The 23,048-nt window shown below is 38.3% G+C and overlaps 1 protein-coding gene and 1 non-coding gene across 2 annotated transcripts; both read right to left on the bottom strand.

Moving 5' to 3' along the window:
- Positions 1-3,569: 3,569 nt before the first annotated feature.
- On the bottom strand, positions 3,570-21,746 carry LOC142426596 (melanoma inhibitory activity protein 2-like). The gene is made up of 6 exons (XM_075532206.1): positions 21,632-21,746; positions 18,354-18,487; positions 17,039-17,125; positions 11,844-13,086; positions 3,903-4,091; positions 3,570-3,802 (listed from the first exon to the last, which is right to left on the bottom strand). Exons 1-6 carry the CDS (start codon positions 21,744-21,746, stop codon positions 3,570-3,572), a joined length of 2,001 nt encoding a protein of 666 aa, XP_075388321.1.
- LOC142426990 (U6 spliceosomal RNA) lies at positions 21,378-21,484 on the bottom strand. The gene has a single exon (XR_012779839.1). It is a non-coding gene; the product is annotated as a U6 spliceosomal RNA (small nuclear RNA).
- Positions 21,747-23,048: the final 1,302 nt, after the last annotated feature.

Raw genomic sequence — 23,048 nt, forward strand, 5'->3', positions numbered from 1 at the left:
AGAGTTCAACTCCCTATTATAACACACAAAGTTATTCCTGATTTGATTCTTATGTACATCTATATTCAGTCTGAGCTAACTGCTTATAATGCTCAAATATATCATGTTTTCCCAAATTTCTGTACTTTTAAAAACACTGTACTCTCTTTCTAAAATGTTCTTTCCTTCCCCGTCCAGCTAATACCTACTTTTACTTCAAAATCAGTTCAAATGCAATTTTCTTCGGGACCCTTGGCAAATTTCCTCTTACCCACCTACCTTCGACCTCAACTGAGCTATAACTGAGCTATTAGGCAGCCCCTCCTTTCATCCTGCATGCACTATAGCATTGTGTTATAATCATCCTGCATGCACTATAGCATCGTGTTATAATCATCCTGCATGCACTATAGCATCGTGTTATAATCATCCTGCATGCACTATAGCATTGTGTTATAATCATCCTGCATGCACTATAGCATTGTGTTATAATCATCCTGCATGCACTATAGCATTGTGTTATAATCATCCTGCATGCACTATAGCATTGTGTTATCATCATCCTGCATGCACTATAGCATTGTGTTATCATCATCCTGCATGCACTATAGCATTGTGTTATAATCATCCTGCATGCACTATAGCATTGTGTTATAATCATCCTGCATGCACTATAGCATTGTGTTATCATCATCCTGCATGCACTATAGCATTGTGTTATCATCATCCTGCATGCACTATAGCATTGTGTTATCATCATCCTGCATGCACTATAGCATTGTGTTACAGCTTTTCTCATCTGTGTCTTCCTATTAGCGTGTACCTCTTAAAGACCATCACTGCTAAATTTCATCTTGAAAATTAAGTGAGAAAATGAAAGTATCTCCTCGGTTATGCATATGGTAATCATAGAGGAGAAAAGGAACTAGCATTTATAAAAAGCCTCCAAGGTGTTAAGTGCTACCAAGCTAAAAGAAGATTTACGTAGTACTTTGGGGTCAATTCCAGTTCACAGCTGCTCTCGAGGACAAGGTAGGACTGCCTCTGTGGGCGTCTGTGCAATTCTTGGTCAAAGTAAAGCACCTCGTCTTGCTCCCAGCTGGTGGTGGAACCTTCAGCTAGACCTTTTCCATCATCCTAATCATAATGACTCACTGCCATTGAGGCAATTCTACTCATCTGGACCCTGTAATGTAGAGTATGGTTCCCTAATCTATAGATCTTTAAATGAGCAGGAAATAAATATCTTTTGCCAGGGGAGCAGTTGGTGCATTTGAACCACTGACTTTGAGGGTAACAGCCCTGTGCTTTCCCCACTGTACCATGAGAATTTATAAGTGAAATGTGGCCAAAATCTGCATTTTGCTAAGTGCTTGGGTAAATTTTAAGACATTTTTAGTTTTTGTTAGTTTTTCACTTTACACCTTTTCAAAAACAAGTAATTTATTGTGCATTTGGTGAAAGTTGACAGATGGTGCATCTGTTTTATATTCCATAATTCATAGGCATTTTGTTTCATCTCATTCATCAGTGAAACATCACTTGTGTTGCCCATGTCCATTCTTTCTGAGCCCTTCAGAATTTGTCCTTATACAAATGCTGCCCTTTGGATCTGAAATTGCTGATTAGTCTAAGGTATGTGTGCCTTGCAATTGTTTTTGTTCCCCTTTTAGACCTGTCTATTGTGCTGAACATTGAGCCACAGGAGCAAGTTTCCCTCCTTCAAAGTTTCAAAAGTTCCACCAATCTCCAGCTAACTAGTAAACATGTTCTCTTATGATTTTGCGTTTTGGTCCACATTTTCCCCTCACTCTGCCCAGGACCACCTTCTAATGTGATTCTTTTGAAAGTAGATGGTAGTGGAATCCAGGTACCATCTAGTTCTTCCAGTCTCAGGGTCATGAAGACGGATGTTCAAATGGTCCGTTGGGCAGTTGAATTAGTTGCTTCCATATATCTTCGATTTTCCTCACTCTTCTTTGCTCCAGACATGGAGAGGCCAATGGTTACACCTTAGGTGGCCACTTATGAACTTGTAAGACCCCAGTCACTACTCACCAAAGTAGAATGTTGCCTTTGTGAACTGTTATGCCAATTGACCTCGGGGTCACCTGAGACTATGATCCTGAGTCCCCAGGTGTTTGATTATGTATACAAATTTCTCATAACATTGCTCCCTGTATATTCCACCACAACATAGATATATTTACAGCACAAGTAAATACCCATGTGCAAATGTCCTCAGTCAAGCCTTTGTATATGTGTGCTTACTCCTACTCCCCCTTCCCCCCAATACTGATTCAACCTACATATCTATGCGTATAGATTACGGTTACACAACACCTCACACCATTTTGAAGTCAAAACTAACTTTCAGATATTAATAGTTTACTTAGGAATCATATTATTTTAGAGTCAATTCATTGTGTATAATTTCTGCTGATTTGAAAGCCAGTGCATTCAGATGCCCAGCTAAACAAAGCTTAAGGTGTGTGTGTGTGTGTGTGTATACACATGTCTATATATAATTTTAAAACTCACTCATTCACTGCCATTGAGTTGATTCTGACTCAGAGCTACTCTATAGGACAGAATAGACCTGCCCTTCTATGTTTCGGAGACTAATTCTTCACAGGAGGTGAAAGTCTCATCTTTCTCCCAAGGAGCAGCTGGTGACTTCAAACAGCTGACTTTGCAGTTAGCAGCCCAATGTGTAATCCACTATGCTACCAAGGAGCCTACAAGTGATCCTACAAGTGACTTATATATACACACGCACACACAGACACACATAATCCTACACACACATAAATAATATAATTGTACTACATGCATACAGCACTGTACAAATATATATATATACTTAACTGTATCTATCCAATAAAATATTCATATAAAGAGGAGACAATATGCAGGATTTTATAGAAAAAATATTATGGAGGGTAGCCAGCCACAAACACTTGGCCAACAGCAAGTGATGGCACGCCCCCGACCAAAGAGATGGGAGCCATGGAAAAGTAGCTCCCCAAAGAAGGAAGCTGCTTTGCTCACAACAAGAAAAAGAGTCCTGCCCCTACCAATACGTTCCCGGATCCGATGGCCCAGGAGGGGGAGCGACAGGGACCAAGGACACTACTGACTCTTCGGAACGGGCTAATATGGAGCCAGGTGGGGCCATGGAGCCTCAGAGAGGATCAAGGACTCCAAGTCACACAGCTGGGAAGGGGAGGATGCCTGGAGTGAATCAAGGTCACCTACTGCCAAGCCTTGACTTCTTTCCACGGGGTTGAAAATACTTAATAGCAATAGCAATCGCAGCAGGAGCTAGCTACTGCTTTTGGAGTGCTCGCTGTATGGTTGGCACTTACATTTGTTCTGAGTGCTTGATTTACTCATCTATTAGTCCATCTAATCCTCACAGCTACCCTCTGATACTGACGATGGTCAGCCCATTTACACACCCACACCCCTGAAGGAAACTAGGCACAGAGCAAAGACTGCCTTGCAGAATGAATAATTTTCCAAAAATGGTGTTGAGACGGTAAACCTCAGTAACTGGTCCCTGTTGGCTGCTCTGTCATAAGTAGTCATTATGGCACACACAGACTTTGCATCAAAAACCCCACAAATATTATATAGGAAAGGTTCACTGAGAAATAACTTGTAGCTTTTTCTATACTTAGTAAAATAGTTAAAATTATTTCAAAAGATTGAGAAATGCAACTTACCCTTTCTTTAAGAATTACAATTGGTGAAATTGCAGAATTCATGATACCATAAACATCAATTTGAAATAAGTATTTCTGAAACTCGAAGACATCTTCTGTTGATTTACAAATTTAAAAAATATATGTTAGCAGTTGATATTATAGAATTTTCTAATATAATTTATCTTTATTAGAGAAAAATAACCTGTATCTTACCTTTCTGAGGAATGTAATTTTGAGAAGACATAGGGTTGTCAGGTGAAGACAGAGTATTTTCTACAAATCCATTGACTTCTACCTGAGTATGCCGTTCAGCCGCTAATGATATTTTGGGTTTTTCTTCGTCATTTTTAGGAGATGGAGTTTTGGAATGTACTTCTTCATGGATTCTCATAAAGTGCATATCTACAAACAAAAAGAAATGCCTGTTATATTTTTAATACTTGCTTTGTTGGTGTTTTACTTTTGCTTTTCTAGGCAAATCTTTCTTTGAACCTCTATGGTCATCGTGAGACTTCACTAGGAAACAAGAATTGTAGCCTAGATTAGTTTCATTTTGCTGATGTAATAAATTACTCTAAACCTAGTTGCTTAAGTAAAGCAAATGTATTCTTTTGTAGTTGTAGAGTCAAAATCCTAAAATGAAGATATTGGCAGGGCTTTGTTCCTGACAAAACCCATTTTCTTGCCTTTTCTATTTTCCAGAGGCCATCTGATTCCTCTGCTCATGCCCACACCCCCAAACTCACAGCCATCCCGTCAATGCTTATTCATAGAGACCCGCTGTGGGTTTCTGAGACTGTAACTGTTTACAGGTATGGAAACCCAGTCTTTGGCTTTGAACTGCCGACCATGTAGATCTCAGCCAACACATATCCAGTACACCACCAGGTTCCTTGCCCATCTGCACAATTCGTAGTATAGTATCTTCTGTTCTTGGTCACTTACCCTAACTCTCCCGTCTTCCACTTATAAGAAAATGTATAGTTATATTTATTGGGCCTACCAAGAAAATCCAGGATAAAGCTTTCATCTCAAGCTCTTTAATCACATTTGTAATGTCCTTTTTTTGGCCACATAAGGTAGCATATTCATTGGTTCTGGAGATTAGAACACGGATACATTTGATGGGGAGGGGAGAGGACATTTCAGCCTCTCAAATAACCTTGACTTTATTTCTTGCCCAAGGAAAAATATCAAAATCTGTGTACAATTCTATTCTCTACATTACCTTTTGTCCTAAAAAATATTTTTTTAATTTGAAACTGTCAACATAAAGCATTGTTACAATTAATTAAAACATTAACTATTAACTCTATTATACTATATAAACTTATGATTAACAAGAAGATAATAATTAGATCATCATGAGATTTCATCTCTTCATAAATTTCATCTGTACATTCATTAACAAAGAGGGTATAATATCTAAATGCGATAAAAAATGTATATCCTTACCTATCAAAAAGATCAGTGAGAGATGCTTTTCTTTACATATTGCAGAACCAGAAGAATCAATATAACCATAATTTTTAATAATATCTAAAGCCAGTATGCTATTAATAAATAATTATATTTACTAAATAGAGCTAGTTGGCTAGTTGCATACAGATATTAAAATTTACTGTAAATAATTTCTAAAGTTCTAAACCTATTACACTGAATCATTCATATCTATAATATATTTTCCAAATGTGACTATTAATCATTAAAATAATCACTCAAATTTTAATGGGACTGTTTCAAGGTGGAAGAACTTGTTAAATAAACTATATTATTGCTACATTCATTTGCATAGGAACTACATTCCTATATTCCATTGTATAGTTATGTCACTACATAACTCTATCAATTTGCATAGGAAGATGCCAATATTCTTACAATACATGAAATTACATTGAAAGTGAGAAAGTGCCAATCAAATGTCAAGCATAGTTGAGCTTACCCTACCCTTCAGGGCTTCCCTAATCTCAAATTCCAAACTTGGTCGCCTGCTTCATCCCATGTCCAGAATCTTAGATGATTGTATTATCTTATCCATGAAAGGATCCCTGGAAGCATAGTCATTACATGTTGGGCTGATAACTGGAAGGTCAGGAGTTTGAAACCAACAGCTGCTCCACAAGAGAAAAAGAAGACTCCATTCCCATAAGGACTTACAGTTTTGGAAACTCGCAGGGGCAGTGTTCTACCTGTCCTATAAGGTCTCTGTGAGGCGGCATCAGCTCATTAGCAGTGAGTTGTTTTTTTTTAATTATTGTACAGGGAGTTTATTAAGAGAATAAATTAAGAGACTTTTTTGCATAATTAAATGCTTTTATAAAGTGAACATTTTGAAAGTAGATGTCATTTATAGGAATTCTTATTAGTTACTATTTACAAGATATTTGTATTTAAAACACAGTACTCTATTTTCTAATATTGCCAATGGCCAACATGCTTGGAGAGGAAACCAAAGGTCAGCCGGAGTTCCAAGACCCGGAAAAGATCTCCGGCACTTCAAACATATCAAGCAATGAAAACCACGCAGAGCTACTCTCAGATCAAATGTCACATTATTCACCCGAGAATCTGATCGTTATTTTAATGGGAAAAAAACCTGCTGCCATCGAGTCAATTCTTACTCATAGCGACCATGTAACTAAGCAGAGTAAAACTGTCCCATTGAATTTCGGAGTCTGTAAATCTTCTCAGAGCAGAAAGCCGCATCTTTCACCCAATAGTGGCTGGTGGTTTTGAACTCTTTACCTTTCAGATAACAGACCAACATATAATCCACTAGATATTTACTTTTATATCTCAACAAAAAAAAAGCTAATGCGGTCTCTTAAAAAAAACCTTTTATGCTACATAATGTTAAATGAATAAACAACTCAAAATTTGAATGAATAATATTGTAGACCTCTTTTGAATTTCATTTTAAAATGATTATTCTCAAAGGTTAATAAAAATATATGTCTGACAAAATAACGATGTATAAATTACCAAGGGCACATGAGGGAGGGGGGAAAGGGGAGGGAGGGGGAAAAAAAAGAGGACCTGATGCAAGGGGCTTAAGTGGAGAGCAAATGCCTTGAGAATGATTGGGGCAGGGAATGTATGGATGTGCTTTATACAATTGATGTATGTATATGTATGGATGGTGATAAGAGTTGTATGAGTCCCTAATAAAATGTAAAAAAAGAAAAGAGGAGAAAAAAATGATTAGGGCAAAAACTGTACTGATGTGCTTTATACAATTGATGTATGTATATGTATGGACAGTGATAAGAATTGTATGAGCCCCAATAAATTGTTAAAAAAAAAAAGAAAGAATAGGATCTGATATCAAGGGCTCAATTAGAAAGCAAATGTTTTGAGAACAATGAGGGCAATGAATGTACAAATGTGCTTTACACAATTGATGTATGTATGGATTGTGATAAGAGTTGTATGAGCCCCTAATAAAGCAATTTATTTTAAAAAATATATATGTCAAAAAATAGTGGTAATAGTGCATCCTATATTTATGTCTGTGCTAAAACCTGCCATCAATTTCTTTTAAAACAATTTAAACTGGTAACTTGATTGACTGGTTAAGTAGCACTTAAAAGTTTAAAAAAAAATAGTTCTAGCTAGTACTAGCCTAACGTACAAATAAATACAATAGCTAAGAAAGCCATCGTTGCTATTTCACAGGGCTCCTGTTCCAGACTAGGATAGAAAAGAATTAAGGCAGTCCTGAAGAGTGATATTAAAGAACATTATGTGAATTATTCAATGTCTAATTTTGTTCTCTGAGTTTCTGATTCTTAGCAAAACACGTTGATGATGCCACTCATTTAGCATTGCTTAAAAATGAAAGTCCTAACTGAGCCAACACATTGTTAACTTAGTAATGCCACGTATAGACATTAGAATTAAGAGTGAGCAATCAAATCAGATGTCTTAATAGAATAGGATTGTTGTAAATAGAGGGATTAAGTGGTGCTCTACAATAAATGTTTAATGCCACTAAGGAAAAAAGCCTATTAAATATTGAATTATACTACTCATTGTATTTGGCTATGTTGATTTTTTCTCATGCTGATCCTTTTAAAACATTGCTTCAAGCCTCATTTGAAAGATATATATATATGATGGTATGTCAAAAAGTATTGTTACTAAGGTTCCAATCTGTACATGCACAGGGTTATTACAACTAAAACAAGTGCAAACGTATCTGGTATCTCAGTAACGGGTGTCTTCAGCTTGTTAGGGTACTTTCACAAAAATCCTCTCAAGACTGGTTTCTGAGGAGCTCTACTGAGTCAGTTAAATTGAAAGTCTCAAGGCAGAGAGGTCAGCTCAGGAGATTATTATTGTTTGTTGATGTTGTTGGGTGCCGTAGAGTCAGTCGTGACTCCTAGGGACCCTATCCTGTGCCATCCTCACAACTGTTCCTGTGCTTGAGCCTATGGTTCCAGCTACTGTATCAATCCATTCCATTGAAGGCCTGTCTCTTTCTAGCTGCCCTTAGCTTTACCAAGCATGATGTCCTTCTCCAGAGACTGGCCTCTCCTGACAACATGTCCAAAATAAGTCAGAGAAGTCTCACCATCCTTGCCTCTAAGAGGGCTACTCTGGCTTCCTCCAAGACAGGTTTGTTTGTCCTTTTGGCAGTCCATGATACTTTTACATATTCTTCACCAGCACCACAATTCTGACGCCTCGGCTCTTCCTCTGTCTTTCTTACTCCATGTCCAACTTTTACATACATAAGAGATTGTGCAGACGTTATGGAGACTGTTTATAGGATTCCTAAGGGATAATCTTGACAGATCTTGTCAGAAGACCCAGGACAGACTCTCTCTCTCACTCTCTCTCTCTCTCTCTCACTCACTCACTCACTCTCACTCACTCACTCACTCACTAACCCTCTCACTCACTCACTCACTCTCTCACTCACTCACTCTCTCACCCACTTACTCACACACTCTCATTCACTCACTCACCCTCTCACCCACTCACTCACTCTTTCACTCACCCTCTCATTCACTCACTCTCTCACTCACTCTCTCACTCACTCACCCTGTCACCCACTTACTCACTCACTCACTCTCATTCACTCACTCACCCTCTCACCCACTCACTCACTCTCTTACTCACTAACTCTGATTCACTCACTCACTCACTCTCTCACTCTCTCACTCACACTCACTCACTCACTCTCTCAATCACTCACTCACTCACTCTCTCACTCACTCACTCACAAAAAAAAAAAAAAAAAAGACCCAGGACAAAACAGGTCTTAAGAGAAAGAAGTTGGATTTTGTTGTTTTTAGAAAGAAGTTTTGAGGAAATTGAAAACTGCATTGGTGAGATAACGGCAAGCAAAGTGTACCGAGGAATGTTTTCTTATCACTGCGATGCACTGTTCATTCCTCGAATATAGTAAGAGCTATCCTACAAAAACATCATTGGGAAACCTTACCCTGTCTATCCTACCACCTTGATCTTGCCCCTTCAGAGATCTTTTTGGTCCCCAAAATTAAAGAATATTTCCAAGAAATATGATTTGAGTCCCTCAACGATGTGGAAACTGCTGTTTAAACATGGTATCAATTGAAGATCACAGAGCTCCTCAGGGAAGGAAAGGTTAAAGAGATGGAAACAAGGCCTTCCATGGATAGACGACTACTGCTGCCCTGTAATCGGATCCATCCAGCTTTTCCTCCGTAGGCTGCAGTCTAGCTCCTCTAGACCCGGGCAAAATCATTGTGCTTTCTGGAGGATTCCTATCATGCCCTGTGCTCTTTGCTGCAGGGGTTAACCACTTTGCCAAGCATGATGTCCTCTTCAGGGACATGTCCAAAGTGCGAGAATCAGAATTGCCTCATCCTTGCTTCTAAAGAGCATTCTGGCTGTACTTCGTCCAAGACAGGTCTGTTTGTTCTCTTGGCAGTCTGTGGAGTTCAATATTCTTTTAGCAGTTCACAATTCTTCACTAGTACCATAATTCAAATGTATCCATTTTTTCTTCTGTCTTCCTTACTCAATGTGCAACTCTTACATGCACCTGAGATAACTGAAAATACTATGGTTTGGGCCAGACACACCTTAGACCTCAAAGTAACATCCTTGCTTTCAGTATTTTAAAGAGGTCTTAGTGCAGATTTACACAAACATGTCATTTGGTTTCTTGTCTCAAGAAATATGGGTACCTCATGTCTCAACTCTTCACAAGCATTGACTCAAGTTTTGTGATCTCATTTTTATGTTCACTATTTCTAAGTAAGGTGTGCAGTTGTTTGGGGTTTTTTTTTTTGTATATTTGTTTGTTTGCTTGATAAAGTATGTTTTTATTTGTTATTTCCTTTTAAAAAAGTTATTGAAATTAACTGAAAATTTTAATTTGTTTTTAGCTGTTTCTTCCATCCCCAAATAATAGGGCATACACCATTATCTAACGCTCTCATTTAGAATTAATTTTTTGTTACACCAAAGTTCTGCATGACTTCAGGTTACTTTTCATTTAATTAATGTTGTGTTTATACATGTCCTTTTTAAATAATCCATGTCTTTTTTTTCTGGAACTTATTTCTGAATGTGTTCACAGAAGTCTTTTAAAACTAGTTTAATTGTACAAACACTTTATTCTCACTTGACCATTCACCAAGTTTTTCATGTTTAGAAGTTCTCTCAGAATCAAAAGTTCTAAAGAAAATTTACTCAACAATTTTTATGGCATCCTGGAATTTCAGTGAATATATGCTAAAATATTTCTGTGTCAAAGTTACAAACCTTCTAATTTTATTTTATTTTAGTCTCTTAATTCTAATTGCTCTGGCCTTTTTATATGTATTTTGGGGTATAAAATATTTACATCAATAGAATTTCCTTTGTAATTCGCCATTGACAAATAGGATCTCTAACTTTTTAAGTCATGAAATACATCATTCTTATAATTTTCTCATTTGGAAAAAGATTAGAATCTAAATAGTTATGTTTGGTAGAGAATGCAGGGCAAGGAGAGAGCTCACATATTTGAAACTTTTATGGAATGGCATTGTTCTATGGAAGCTCAGGAAAATCAACGGATTCTAATGAAAATGTGTTTCCTTTTAGTTCTCAACATTTTGCTCTTTTCTTACAAAAGATTTTCCTATTATTTCTGAGCTCAGTGGTATCATCCAAATATGCTGCGTATCTGATCTGTCCATGATAGAACGTCATAGAGACTATGTAGATTTGGGAAAATCATATTACAGAATTCTTTACTTAAAATGCAATCTATGTGAAAAACAAAAACAAACAAAAATACAATACATATACTTTTATTCATAGGGTTGCTAGATATCTGGATATCTAGATCTAGAAATATCCTTGGATGCTCTGCTCTCGTACCCTCTGTTGAGCTCCAGTATTGTGAAATTTGATGGGGAAAGTTGAGAACATTTTATTTGGGCTCTTTTGCTTGAGTTTTCTTATTATCCTTTATACATAGGGAAAGTCCTTATTCTCATAGTTGTTCTTCAAGGGAGAGAAAAAAATTATAGACCTCAAAATAAAATATAATTAGAAATCTAGACTATTCTGAATATTATAGCTTCCGTTAGCTTAATAACTCTTTTGGAAAGGTGTAAATTAGCTAAAAATACTCATTAATCAGACTAGGAATCACCATCTAAAATAGATTAACCAAAACAGGATAGAATGGAGTTTCTATTTAGAAAACTGCAGAGAAACACTAAGAGGAAATGACTTAAAAATGACAGAAAGAAAAGATATTGTCTCTGGACCAGAGGTCAGAGTAAAAGCAAAAAGGATAGAAAATGCTTTGGGGAAAAAAACCTAAGCATTATTTAAATGTTTAGCTTATTTACATATAATACTTAGATTAAATTTTAAATTATTTTTAAATATACTTCGATCTTCTTGGAACATCAGTTACCTCTACAATCATTTTTTCTCTTTGAAATTTTATTTTAAATATTAATGTCCTGAAATAAAAATATTAATGTCCTAAAATTAAGTCCTAAAATAAAGCAGAAATTTGTTTTAAGTCTGGTTAATAAGACCTATTATTTTAAAAAATATTTTAAGGAACACAGTGTTCAGATTATACTTTTTAGCATAAATTATATTTTAAAACCAAATGAATTATGTAATAGATGTTTTCATATTAACTTGACTTACTGCATCTGCTTTTAAGCATCACAACTTTCATATTACCTGTGGGATAATTTTCGGCTGAAAATTCTTCCGTTTCATCATTTTCAATGATATTATCTTCATCCAGTATCTGTTTGGGATATAATTCTGTTTCCTTTGGAATGTTCTGGAATTTCCAAGGATTATCAAAGTTAGATAAGAACTTTTTAAAATATGGTAAAGTATCAGAATCATCTGTATCCTTCAAGACTCTTTTCTTGTCTGTTTGATCTTCAGTTTCCATAAATTTTATTAGTTCTGTTTCTTCTTCCTTATCAGAGCCAAATTTGCTTACTGGCGGTTGCTCATGTTTATTGCTTCTGTCTCCTTCATTTTTTCTATCATCAGACATAATTTTATCTTCACTGGCATATGCAAAGCCTAGCATACCAAAACCAAAGTCAAACCAATTTGAGTTGAGACTCGAGCTATTACTAGTAGTTGAGTCTTCTTTTTCTACTAGCGTTTCTGTACATGGCACTGTGGGTTCTTCATCAGATGATATGGGATTGGGAACATCTTGTAGTGGTTGATTGCTTTCTTTGGACAGTAATTCAAGTTCCATATCCTCATCTCCAAAACCTAAGTAACTTGTAAATCCACCACCAAACCATCCAGTGGCTTGAGGTTTGAGAATGTGCTCAGATTCGGATGCTAGTTCGGACAATTTCTTTGGCAATGAATCAAATTCTGAATTAGGTTCTTGCTTATACTCTACTTGAGGCTCATCGTTATTTAATTCTTCTAGGGAATTCTCAGCTACCATTGCCATTTTCCTACTTTGCAATGAGCTATCTTGCAGAGGTGCAATCATTGATTCAATGGCCTTCCCTTCAGCTTGTTCTCTTCTTGATCCAAACCACCCTCTCGCTTCAGGCACAGATGCGGATGGCGGGACAAGATCCACTTCTGGAATCTGATCTTCTTCTTCTTCTGTGACAGGATCCTGTTCCAGAGTTTCAGCTTCTATTTCTTCCCAAAATGTTGATTCACGAGTGCTTCTTACATCATCTAGAGTCCCTGTGGCTGGAACTTGATCTTCTAACCAAGTACTTTCAGAAGTTGAATAAAATTCAGATTTTATCTGAAAATCACTTTCATGCTCTTGAAAATTGTTGTCTTTATCTTCTTCATATGGAAATATGGTTTCATCATAATCACTGTTTACCTCACTGTCTTCATTTTCAAAAATGTAGCTTAATCCAAAAAGACAAAGAAAGTCAGATTCCTAAAATAAAAGAAACATTATGATTGACATTAAAAAAAAGCCAAACTCTCAGGCATCAAAGAACAAAAATCATATCGTGAATGAGGGACAATGCCGATTGGGGACCCAAAGCCCATCTGTAGGATACTGGACATCCCCTTACAGAAGGGTAGCGGGAAGTAGATGATCCAGTCAGGGTGCAGTGTAGCAACAATGAAACATACAACTTTCCTCTAGTTCTTAAATGCTTCCTCCCCCCCCCCCTCCATCATGATCCAAATTCTACCTTACAAATCTGGCTAGACCAGAGGATGTACACTGGTACATATAGAAACTGGAAACACAGGGAATCCAGGGTGGATGATCCCTTCAGGACCAGTGGTGAGAGTGGTGATACTGGGAGGGTGGAGGGAAGGTGGGTTGGAAAAGGGGAACCGATTACAGGGATCTACATATAACCTCCTCCCTGGGGGATAGACAACAGAAAAGCGGGTGAAGGGAGATGTCGCTAAGTGTAAGACATGACAAAATAATAATAATTTATACATTATCAAGGATTCATGAGGGAGAGGGGGAGGGGAAGGATGGGGAGTGGGTAGGGAGGGGGAAAATGAGGAGCTGATACCAAAGGCTCAAGTAGAAAGCAAATGTTTTGAGAATGATGATGGCAACAAATGTACAAATGTGCTTGACATAGTGGATGGGTGTATGGATTGTGATAAAAGTTGTACGAGCCCCCAATAAAATGATTTTTTAAAAGCCAAACTCACTGCTATTAAGTTGATTCTGACTCAAAACAACACTTTAAGACAGGGTAGAACTGCCTCTGTGGGTTCCTAGGCTGTAACTGTTTACAGGAGTAGAAAGCCCCATCCTTCATTGATAAACAATGAGATAGATGTATTAAAAGTCCTTGTTTCTTCCTAAATAATATGAAATTAATTATTAAGATTTTCTTAAAACAACAGGACTAGTTCAGTAGCAGAGCAAAAACTGAAATCCTTTTTCAATCTCACTTATATTGCAACTGAATTTTAAGGCTTCATGCTATAAACCTAACTTTAATTTTTTTCACATATGGCTTCATTATTAGATAGGTGAAGAATTTGAGAAGCAGAGACAATCAATGTTTTGAGTATAGTCCACAAATAAATTTTAATGAAATTGCCCACAATACCTTATTGTCCCGAAGTGTGTACTGAGCAGGCACATTCATTTGTGGGATCGTTCAGGGGGGTTATTTCAGAGCAATGTGAAGGCTCAGTGCCTTGTCAGCTCACACAGATCTGAGGCTTTGGTGGCATTAGGATCTCACTGGAATTCCACGATAACATTGGGACTCTTTTTATTGAAGCCTTGCATATAACCAGTGGGGGAACGGGATCCACTTGCTCATCTCGCTGGACAACCAAATCAGGAACAAAAGTGGTGAGGGCTTTTTTCTTTTTTAACTTAACTGAAGATCAGAAACAATGATGCTTACTGCACTTTGGATATCATCAGTGTAACATAAGAATAAAGATCATATTTTAAAAACTAACTTCAGAACTGCACTTTTACAACATACTTTTGACCCTGCAATATAATGGCTGATATGAACAGAGTCTGGAATCAAATCCTTTGGGCTCAAATCTCAACCCTGCCATGTCCTGGTCCTGTGACCCTGGGTGAGTGATGTGACTTGTCTATGTCTGAGTGTCCTCATCTCTGAACTAGAGACAATGACAGTATCTATTTCATAAGTGTCTTGTTAGGATTCAATTGGTCAAGTACTTAGAATAGTGACTATCTCTCATGTAGCCCAAGATCAGGGTGGTATAATGGATGATGTCTGTGTGCTCCTCAGGAAAGATGGGACTTTCCACTCCTATAAAGATTTACAATCTCAGAATTCCAAAATGTCAGTTTTACCCTGAACCCTAGGGCTTCTATGAGTCCAGTTCAAGGTATATCTCCTTGGGCATAAAGGCCCAATTACCTTGCCTCAGTCCAGATAATTCTGAAAGGTGACCTGTATGTCAGAGCTCCTTGTGAGACTGACTGCAGCTGCAACACAGTTGGCCATTTCTGTCTGCCTAATCCTCCTTGTCGTGGTTTGTGTCCTCACAGGGACTATCCTCACAGGGGCTTTCCAGTAAACTTGAATGCAAAGAGCCGTCTCAGAATCTGTGTCTCAGGAAGCCCAAGCTATGGACCTGGCACTTCAGCATGCTTACTTTGTACCTGGTGCTGCACTAGTCTACAGTAAATAGAAAAACAATGTATAAATTATTTTTTTAAATAATTACAAATTGTGTAAATGCTAGGAATAAATACCCGGGAGTCACTCCATCAGGGAATGGTGCGGTTGTCTACATCCATAAAGATTTGCACGCCTTGAAAATCCTATGGGGCCGTTATCCTGGGTGCTATAGGATTGCCATGAAGAGAACTCAACTTACGGGAAGTGGGTTTGACACTGGCATGCAGTAAATAGACACGGAACTGTGACAGAGAAATAATCTTTAGAGTCACCATGGCAGGCTCTCTGAGATACTGATAGTTAAACCCTAAAGGAAAGGAAAAGAAGGAACGAGCCAATGGAAGAGCGAAGAGAAAGTATGGAGCAGCCTGTCTGAGACTCTGGACTACAAAAGAGCTTGGCAAATGCTAGGAACAGTCTAAAAGCCAGGGTGACACGAGTGGAGCGAATAGTTGAGCAAGGGGAGGGGAAGCAGATCACGTGGGCTTAGGACGCAAGGGGGAGGGGTCTGAGTTTTAACTAAGGGAAGGACATGATTGGACTTTGTGTATGTTCATACAAGGTCTGTGCTGCCTGGAGAATGGACTGGAAGAGGGCAACCAGGGCAAGGAGACCAGTAAGGAGGTTACTGTGGTCACCTAATCAGGAGATGATGGCGCCTTGCACTGGGGCTCCGTGAGAGGGCAGATGGAGAGAAAACAATATACTCCAGGTATATTTTGGAGATGGACGTGGCAGAGGCAACCACCGCACAGTAAATAAGTGGTTAATCACAGAGTTTGTGTTGGAAAAAAAGCCAGATAAAAGTTTGTGCAACTGCACAGAATTACTTGACCCTGACCTCATTCAAGGTAAACTGGCTTAATCTGGAATCTGAATTAAATAGGTTAATCAAGTTCACATGGTGAAAAGCCCTTTCTGAGGCCTGTTTTCGCTATCAAACCTAACATCAAGCAGCTCAACAGTTTCACTATTAAATCTGACATTAACAAGCTCAATGCGATCAAGCTCATTCAAAACCCAAAGTGCAAAAGTACTGAGGGAATACCCAAAACAAACAAAAACAAAAACCCCTCAGCACCATCGAGTCAATGCTGACTCATAGCGACCCTCCGTGGGTTTCCAAGACTGTAACTGTTTACGGGTATTTAATAGCATGCCTAGTCTTTCTGCCGCGGAGCCGCTGGTAGTTCCGAACTCACAACCATGAGATTTCAGCCCAGTTCGTAACCACCTCACCAATGTGGTACTTATCAAACACATTGGGTTACGCGTTGGGCTGCTAACTACCAGGTCAGCAGTTGGCATTACCAGCCACTCCATGGGAAAACAAGGGAGACTTCCTTCAGTAGAGGGACAGCCCCGTCACCCACAGGGGCTGTTCTCTCCTGTACGAAAGGGCCACTAAGAATCAGAATCGATTTGATGGCCGTGAGTTTGGTATTTGGGAAATGCGGTTCATTCCTCAATAATTAATTTAGGAGGCATCACTACATTATAATCATCACTATAAGTTTGCAGATGAGGAAACTGAGGCATAGAAGATCATATAACTTCTAAGTGGCTGAGGCAGGCCTTGAACTCAGTCCAACTCCAAAATCCAAGCTCTTATCTGTTACATTGTATTGTCTATTAATCATTCGAGATAAACATCTTCGCCTGTCACCAAATTTGTCTGACCCAATAAATTTTAAGATCAAATAATAACCAAGAATGACTTGGTCTACTCACTTTAGTTGATACTTGAACTTCCTCAGATATGAACACCTCTTCAATCTGGACAGCATCTTTGGGGAAATACCCAAAGTCCTTTCCTTTCTATCAAAAGGAAGAAGAAAGGTTATCAACAACGAGTGATCCTAGCTACATGACTTTTGAGTCTAATACGTGTCCCATGTTCTTGGTTTTCATTTACTTCAAATTGCAAATTGGCTTTCAATTGCCCTCAAAAAGAAAGTGAGTGAAGTTATATTCCTTTTTTAATCATTTTACTGGGGGCTCTTACAGCTCTTAAAACAATTCATACATCAATAGTGGTCACACGGCTCCGGGGGGTGGGGGTGGCGGGAAAAGAGGCTCCAAAGAGAATTGGCTCCTTCAGTGACCACGGTGGCGACACAAGGCAGAGATGTGATAGGCGTTTGCGATACGGAATGATACACCCGTTTAGTCAAGCTTGTTCAGCTTGGGAGTAATATTGTTTATCACAGTATCTTGTCATTAACATGCATAATGATACAATTAAAGATACAAGCCTATTTCTAGTAGAAATCGTTAATCATCCATTTTCCCATGTTAAATATTCAGATGATTCAAACTTCTAGGAATTTCAACATACCATGACTTCGGGCTAAATAAAAGGTTTTCCGTTTGTTGGTTTTTTGCTGTACTTTGCAGTGAAAGATTCACACACAAGCTACTGGCCTTTCTGAGAATCACTTTAGTAACTCCTCAGCCCTTGGTTTTTTCAGAAAGTAGGTCATTTAGCCCAATCACCTAAAATTTTCCAATCTCTCCAATTTTTTGTTTTTAACACTGGCAGCACAAAGGAATGGTTGAGCTTTCCTATGTTGTTGTTGTTTGGTGCCACCAAGTTGGTTCCTATGAGGCAATTCCAAACCATAGTAACCCTGGGCACAACAGAAGGAAACACTGCCCAGGTCCGCACCATTCTTACAATTGCTTTTAAGTTTCAGCCCACAGGTGCAGCCACTGTGTCAATCCATCTCATCTAGCCATTCTATAATTTATACCATAATTCAAAATAAGTATAAAATCTAAATTTAAAAGTATGCCTGATACATGAAAATTAATTTCAAGGTCATTTTCATAGTCCTCAACCTCACGCAGGCGGCTTCCCTAAATGCCTGTACTAAAGAAATTCTGGAGCTACCACTGAACGAACGTGCCCAGTTTGTTGATTTGGTTTTTTTTCCCTGAACATTTTAAAGCTTTTAAATAGTTATTTAATTTTTTTCAAATTATTAGATTAAGTTCCTTTAGATAGAAAAGCAGATCGTGGTTTATTCTGCATTCAGATACTTACACTTCCTGCCCACAAATCTTCCCGTCCTCCTGCGAGTTTGACATAAACAGATATCTCTTCTCCCTTCGTGAAGTTCAGGTATCGACAGTCAGGTCCTCTGTAGTCTCTCGTGGCTAAGACTCTGCTTATTAAAGCTACATAAACGAATTTAAAAAAACATGCTTTAAAAGGTCATTTCCCTTCCTTCAATTGTCAGTTCCTTCAGTCTATCTGATGTATTTCCAAATGTGATTTTCCTGATATCTCTATGCCCCTTAAATCCTACATAGACTTCCCACCACACACAGAATCAAGTCTAAGCTCCTTTGGCCTGTTATCAAAGTCTGATCATGGCCCCGCTCTGTCTTCCCTGCCTAAGATCTCTTCTTAGTTCTTTACACAGCCAGGGTACAACCTGGCTCCTCTGTCTACCACTCCTACAATATGCTGTCAGCGTTCTCTAGTCTGTATAGAAGCGAAGGGAAATAGGGTTACTTTGCTTCTTGGTACCTATTAGATTCTGATAAATTCTTGCACCTTAAACAAACCTAGGTCCTCAAATGAAACCTATAAAATAAAGAAACTCTTTTTAGTGTAACTAATAAGCCTTTAAGCCAAGACTTGGAGTTGCTTACACAGTTGATGAATAAACCTACTCCATACTCACCGATAACATCTCACATCTACAACAACTTTGAAAATATTAAACGGCACCTCTGATGGTCTGCAACCCATGCAGGACCAGCCTGGTGCTGGGGCCCCTCATGAACCCTGTTCACAAGCCCATACCAGGGACAATGGCTCACCACTCACTCACTGTTTTCCTGGGATGTCTCAGTATGGCCGCAGAGGGCTCAGGGCCACAGCTGGATGAAATGAAGGTATGTGGGCAGGAGAGACCAGGAAAGGGCCCACACAAGACTGGTGGAAGTTCACTAGTGGGGCAGAAAAACTAGATGAGGGCAGGGGACACATAGAGCTTCAGGGACTGGGGGAATAAAGGACAAATAGGGTCCCCTGCCAGGGTCGGTGCCACGAGTTGGCAGATATCACAATACTTCACCACCACCTTCATTACCCCCAAGACACCATAGTGGTGTGGAAGGGGACCCACCATGCCACATGAACCCAAATTGGCACCAGGGGCTTGGGGCTCGTGGTGAAGGAGGGAGGGGCACACTGATGCAGATGGCAGGTGTGGCTCCTGGTTCTCAATGACACACCATTTTCATCGATGACCTCCTGCCTCTTTGGAACCCAACCATTGCTGTCAAGTGAGGAACGGGCGGAGTGCAGGCAGATTTTCACTGAGATTCTTTCCGCTACAACATACATTGTCCTTATTTGGGAACGTATTTCTGCTCTTTCCAAAGCCGAGAAACCCTCTCATCCCCCCTTTGGGTCCATTGCTCTATGAGGTGTCCTTAGTCATTCCAGACTATCCTGATGGCTCTTTCTCGGAGCTTAAGATCACCTCTTATTCTCACATTCTGTCACTGTTTGATGTCTCATAGGAACCTGTCTTGTCATCATGCACTACAATGAAAATTCCCGGAGGACAAGAGCCTTCTTTTACATTTTATCTTATTCACCTGAGATGCATTCCACTCATCCTCAACCCCGGCACACAGTAGGACCTCAAAAGTTATGGAAGACCAATCACCAAATGCTAGAGTTAGTCCTTCATCATTAACTATTATGAGCCATTATAATTATGGGTAAAACTTTTTACAAAGTCACAGAGTTAAAATAACATACATTATTACACATATATATGTATGAGTGTTTCTTTTTCAGGTTCTGTGTCTGGCCACAGGACACTAAAATGAGATTGTAAAATAAAGAAGAAAAGAAAGCTTATTATTATAAAACATTGCCTAGTAAGCCTTTTCTGTATATCAAATCATATCAAAAAAGTTAAAGACAATCTTAATTTTAAAATTTCAATTATAGATGATCTATACTTATACCTGTTTCATACTATATTGCTTTTTATAATTTATACTGTATTATTTACACTTCACATATATAATTTATATTATATATTTATTTTTGTAATTATACTATATTGCTCTTTTGCAAATTTTATTGATTCTTTGTGAACTAGGGAGGGGCTTCCATATCAGATCATAAACAGCTCATCAAATCTCCCATGCTGCATGTTGTGCATTAGATGGTTACACACTGGAGAGCAATAACTTATTTAAAGCAATCCTAACGAAAAGTGGGTGAAGGGAGACGTCGGACAGGGCAAGATATGACAAAATAACAATTGATAAATTATCAAGGGTTTGTGAGGGAGGTGGGGGAATGAGGAGTTGATGCCAAGGGCTTAAGTGGAGAGCAAATGTTTTGAGAATGATGAGGGCAATGAATGTACAAATGTGCTTTACATAATTGATGTATGTTTGGTTTGTGATAAGAGTTGTATGAGTCCCTAATAAAATGATTTTTTTAAAACAAAGCAATCCTAATGTACTGAGATGCAATTCAATTTTTATCACAATGCTACTAAAAATATATATATTGGTAGCACTGATTTCCAAGGCCTTAGTGGTACAATGGTTCAGTACTTAGCAGCTAACCAAAAGGCTGGCAGCTCAAACCCACCGGCAACTTTATAGGAGAAAAACATACTTCATGACGACGATTCCAGCCTAGAACACTCTGAGGCAATTCCAGCAGGGCTGCCGTGAGTCAGAATGGACTTGACAACACATAACAGCAAAAATACTGATTTAAAGGTTTTTAATTTAAATGTCTTTACAAAATCGATGAAATAGAAATTATTACTCTATGATAAAATTTAAACTGCAAAACAAATTTTTAAAATAAGGGCTTTATTAATGAAGCACTATTAATAACTTGTTTATACATTCAGAGACATCTATGTTTTTAAAGGGGGCTAATTAATTGACTTTGGATGAATAGACTATTATCACTGTAATTGTTGCTATATTTATATATCAAGCTAATTTACACCCTTTTGTATATTTACATTAAATACTATAAATGCCTCCCTTCCAGCATTTCCTTTTTTTTTTTTTAAATATGGAACGCTTCGCGAATTTGCATATCATCCTTGCGCAGGGGCCATGCTAATCTTCTCTGTATCGTTCCAATTTTAGTATATGTGCTGCTGAAGCGAGCACTCAGCATTTCCTTTTTATACTGAGCTATACCTTATAGTTGCAAATATTTTCTATGACATTAATGCTTTTTATTATCATACACGTCACAATTACATGTCCTTTCAGAGTCTCAAATGAAGAAGGAAGAAAAAGATAAAGCAAACTTACTTTCACATTCCAAGTCACCGCATGTTTTCAGTTCTGACAACAATCTTGTGCTCTCCAGACTCTTTGTCAAAGAAATTACCAAAAGAAGGAGTCTGTGAACTCGAAGATCCGCCATGCTGAAATGAGCAGCCAGTAATCCAAAATGAGGTTTACACTGATTAAGTTGCAGATGCGCCAGATTTCCTTCTCTCTTCAGTAAGTAGAAGATAGAAAGAAAATTAGGTTTTTTCCTAACTGCTTGATAAATACATTTTTTTCTTCTCTTTTAGTAACTTGACAGACAAACAAACACTCTCTGTTCGGAATCTGCACTGTCAGGTATTGAGATAATACATAAGAGTTTAATAATTAACAGAGATTTCTAGTTGGACTAATGATTCTATAAAGGTGGCTCATGTAAAGCTGTCTCACTTAAAGGCACCTCGCACACAGCAGGGCAGTTCTTACACAGATTTCCACAAAAAGGTAATCATCTCTTGCTACTGAAGTCTTAGGAAGATCCGTCAACAAGTGTAAACTGTTGTGTTTACTGCATACAAATATCAACACCAGTGGGGAGACTATATATATATTTGAAACTCATATATATTTACTCGTAGAAACTAATAATTTGTGTTAAAAGCACAATTTTAGAAACAAAAGTGATTTGAGAAAGCACCCTATCTTCACTCTTAAAACCCCCTCAGCATTACTATAAAGTTACAACACATATTCCCTTACAAATAATAGTTTAAACATATGGACATATGCCATTGAGTCAATTCTGCCTGACAGGACCCTATAGGATAGGGTAGAACTGCTCTAAGACTGTAACACTTTCAGGGAACAGAAAGTTTCATTTTTCTCCTGCTGAGCAGCTGGTGGTTTCAAACTGCTGACCTTGCGATTGCAGCCTAGTATGTTCAGGTACTGAAGAACTTAAATATATGATCTCATTTAACTCAAATCCCCACTCTGAGTTAAGTAACATTATCATCCCCATTTTTTTCGTATGAGGAAACTGGGGCATGTAAAATTGGTTAAGTCATTGCACCATGTCATTCAGTGCATCTCACTCTCTTGTTGCTGGGCGTGGATTCTGACTCATAGCAACCTCATAGGACTGAGCAGAACTACCCCTGTGGATTTCCAAGGCCGAGTGAGCAGCTCAGGGTATAGCCCACCACCCTCCCAGGGCTTCCATGCAGGAAGCAGGGAAGAAAGTTCAAAGCTAGGCTGGATGACTCATTGCACTCTGAACTGCTGTGCTTTGTCACCAAGAATCAAGTTATCTGCCATGGAAGACAGCCTCTCTTTCTCAGCAGACCGTTCCAGGAAGAGCAGCTACATGTTGATCAAACTTTGTGTTCACACAAACTTTTATATGTAATAAACATAAATATATGAGGTATAATTTATAAATTACACAAATATGTTA

The sequence above is a fragment of the Tenrec ecaudatus genome, chromosome 14, assembly GCF_050624435.1.
Source record: "Tenrec ecaudatus isolate mTenEca1 chromosome 14, mTenEca1.hap1, whole genome shotgun sequence".
In the NCBI taxonomy this organism is placed as follows: Eukaryota; Metazoa; Chordata; class Mammalia; order Afrosoricida; family Tenrecidae; genus Tenrec; species Tenrec ecaudatus.

Bases quoted from the DNA above. Each gene is read 5' to 3' on its own strand.
- LOC142426596 (XM_075532206.1), bottom strand. From the start codon at position 21,746: ATGGCGGATCTTCGAGTTCACAGACTCCTTCTTTTGGTAATTTCTTTG. The intron at 17,126-18,353 runs GTAAGTATCTGA...TCCTTTTGATAG, and splicing joins AAGATTTGTGGGCAGGAAGT to AAAGGAAAGGACTTTGGGTA. The intron at 3,803-3,902 runs GTAAGATACAGG...GTAAATCAACAG, and splicing joins AAATTACATTCCTCAGAAAG to AAGATGTCTTCGAGTTTCAG.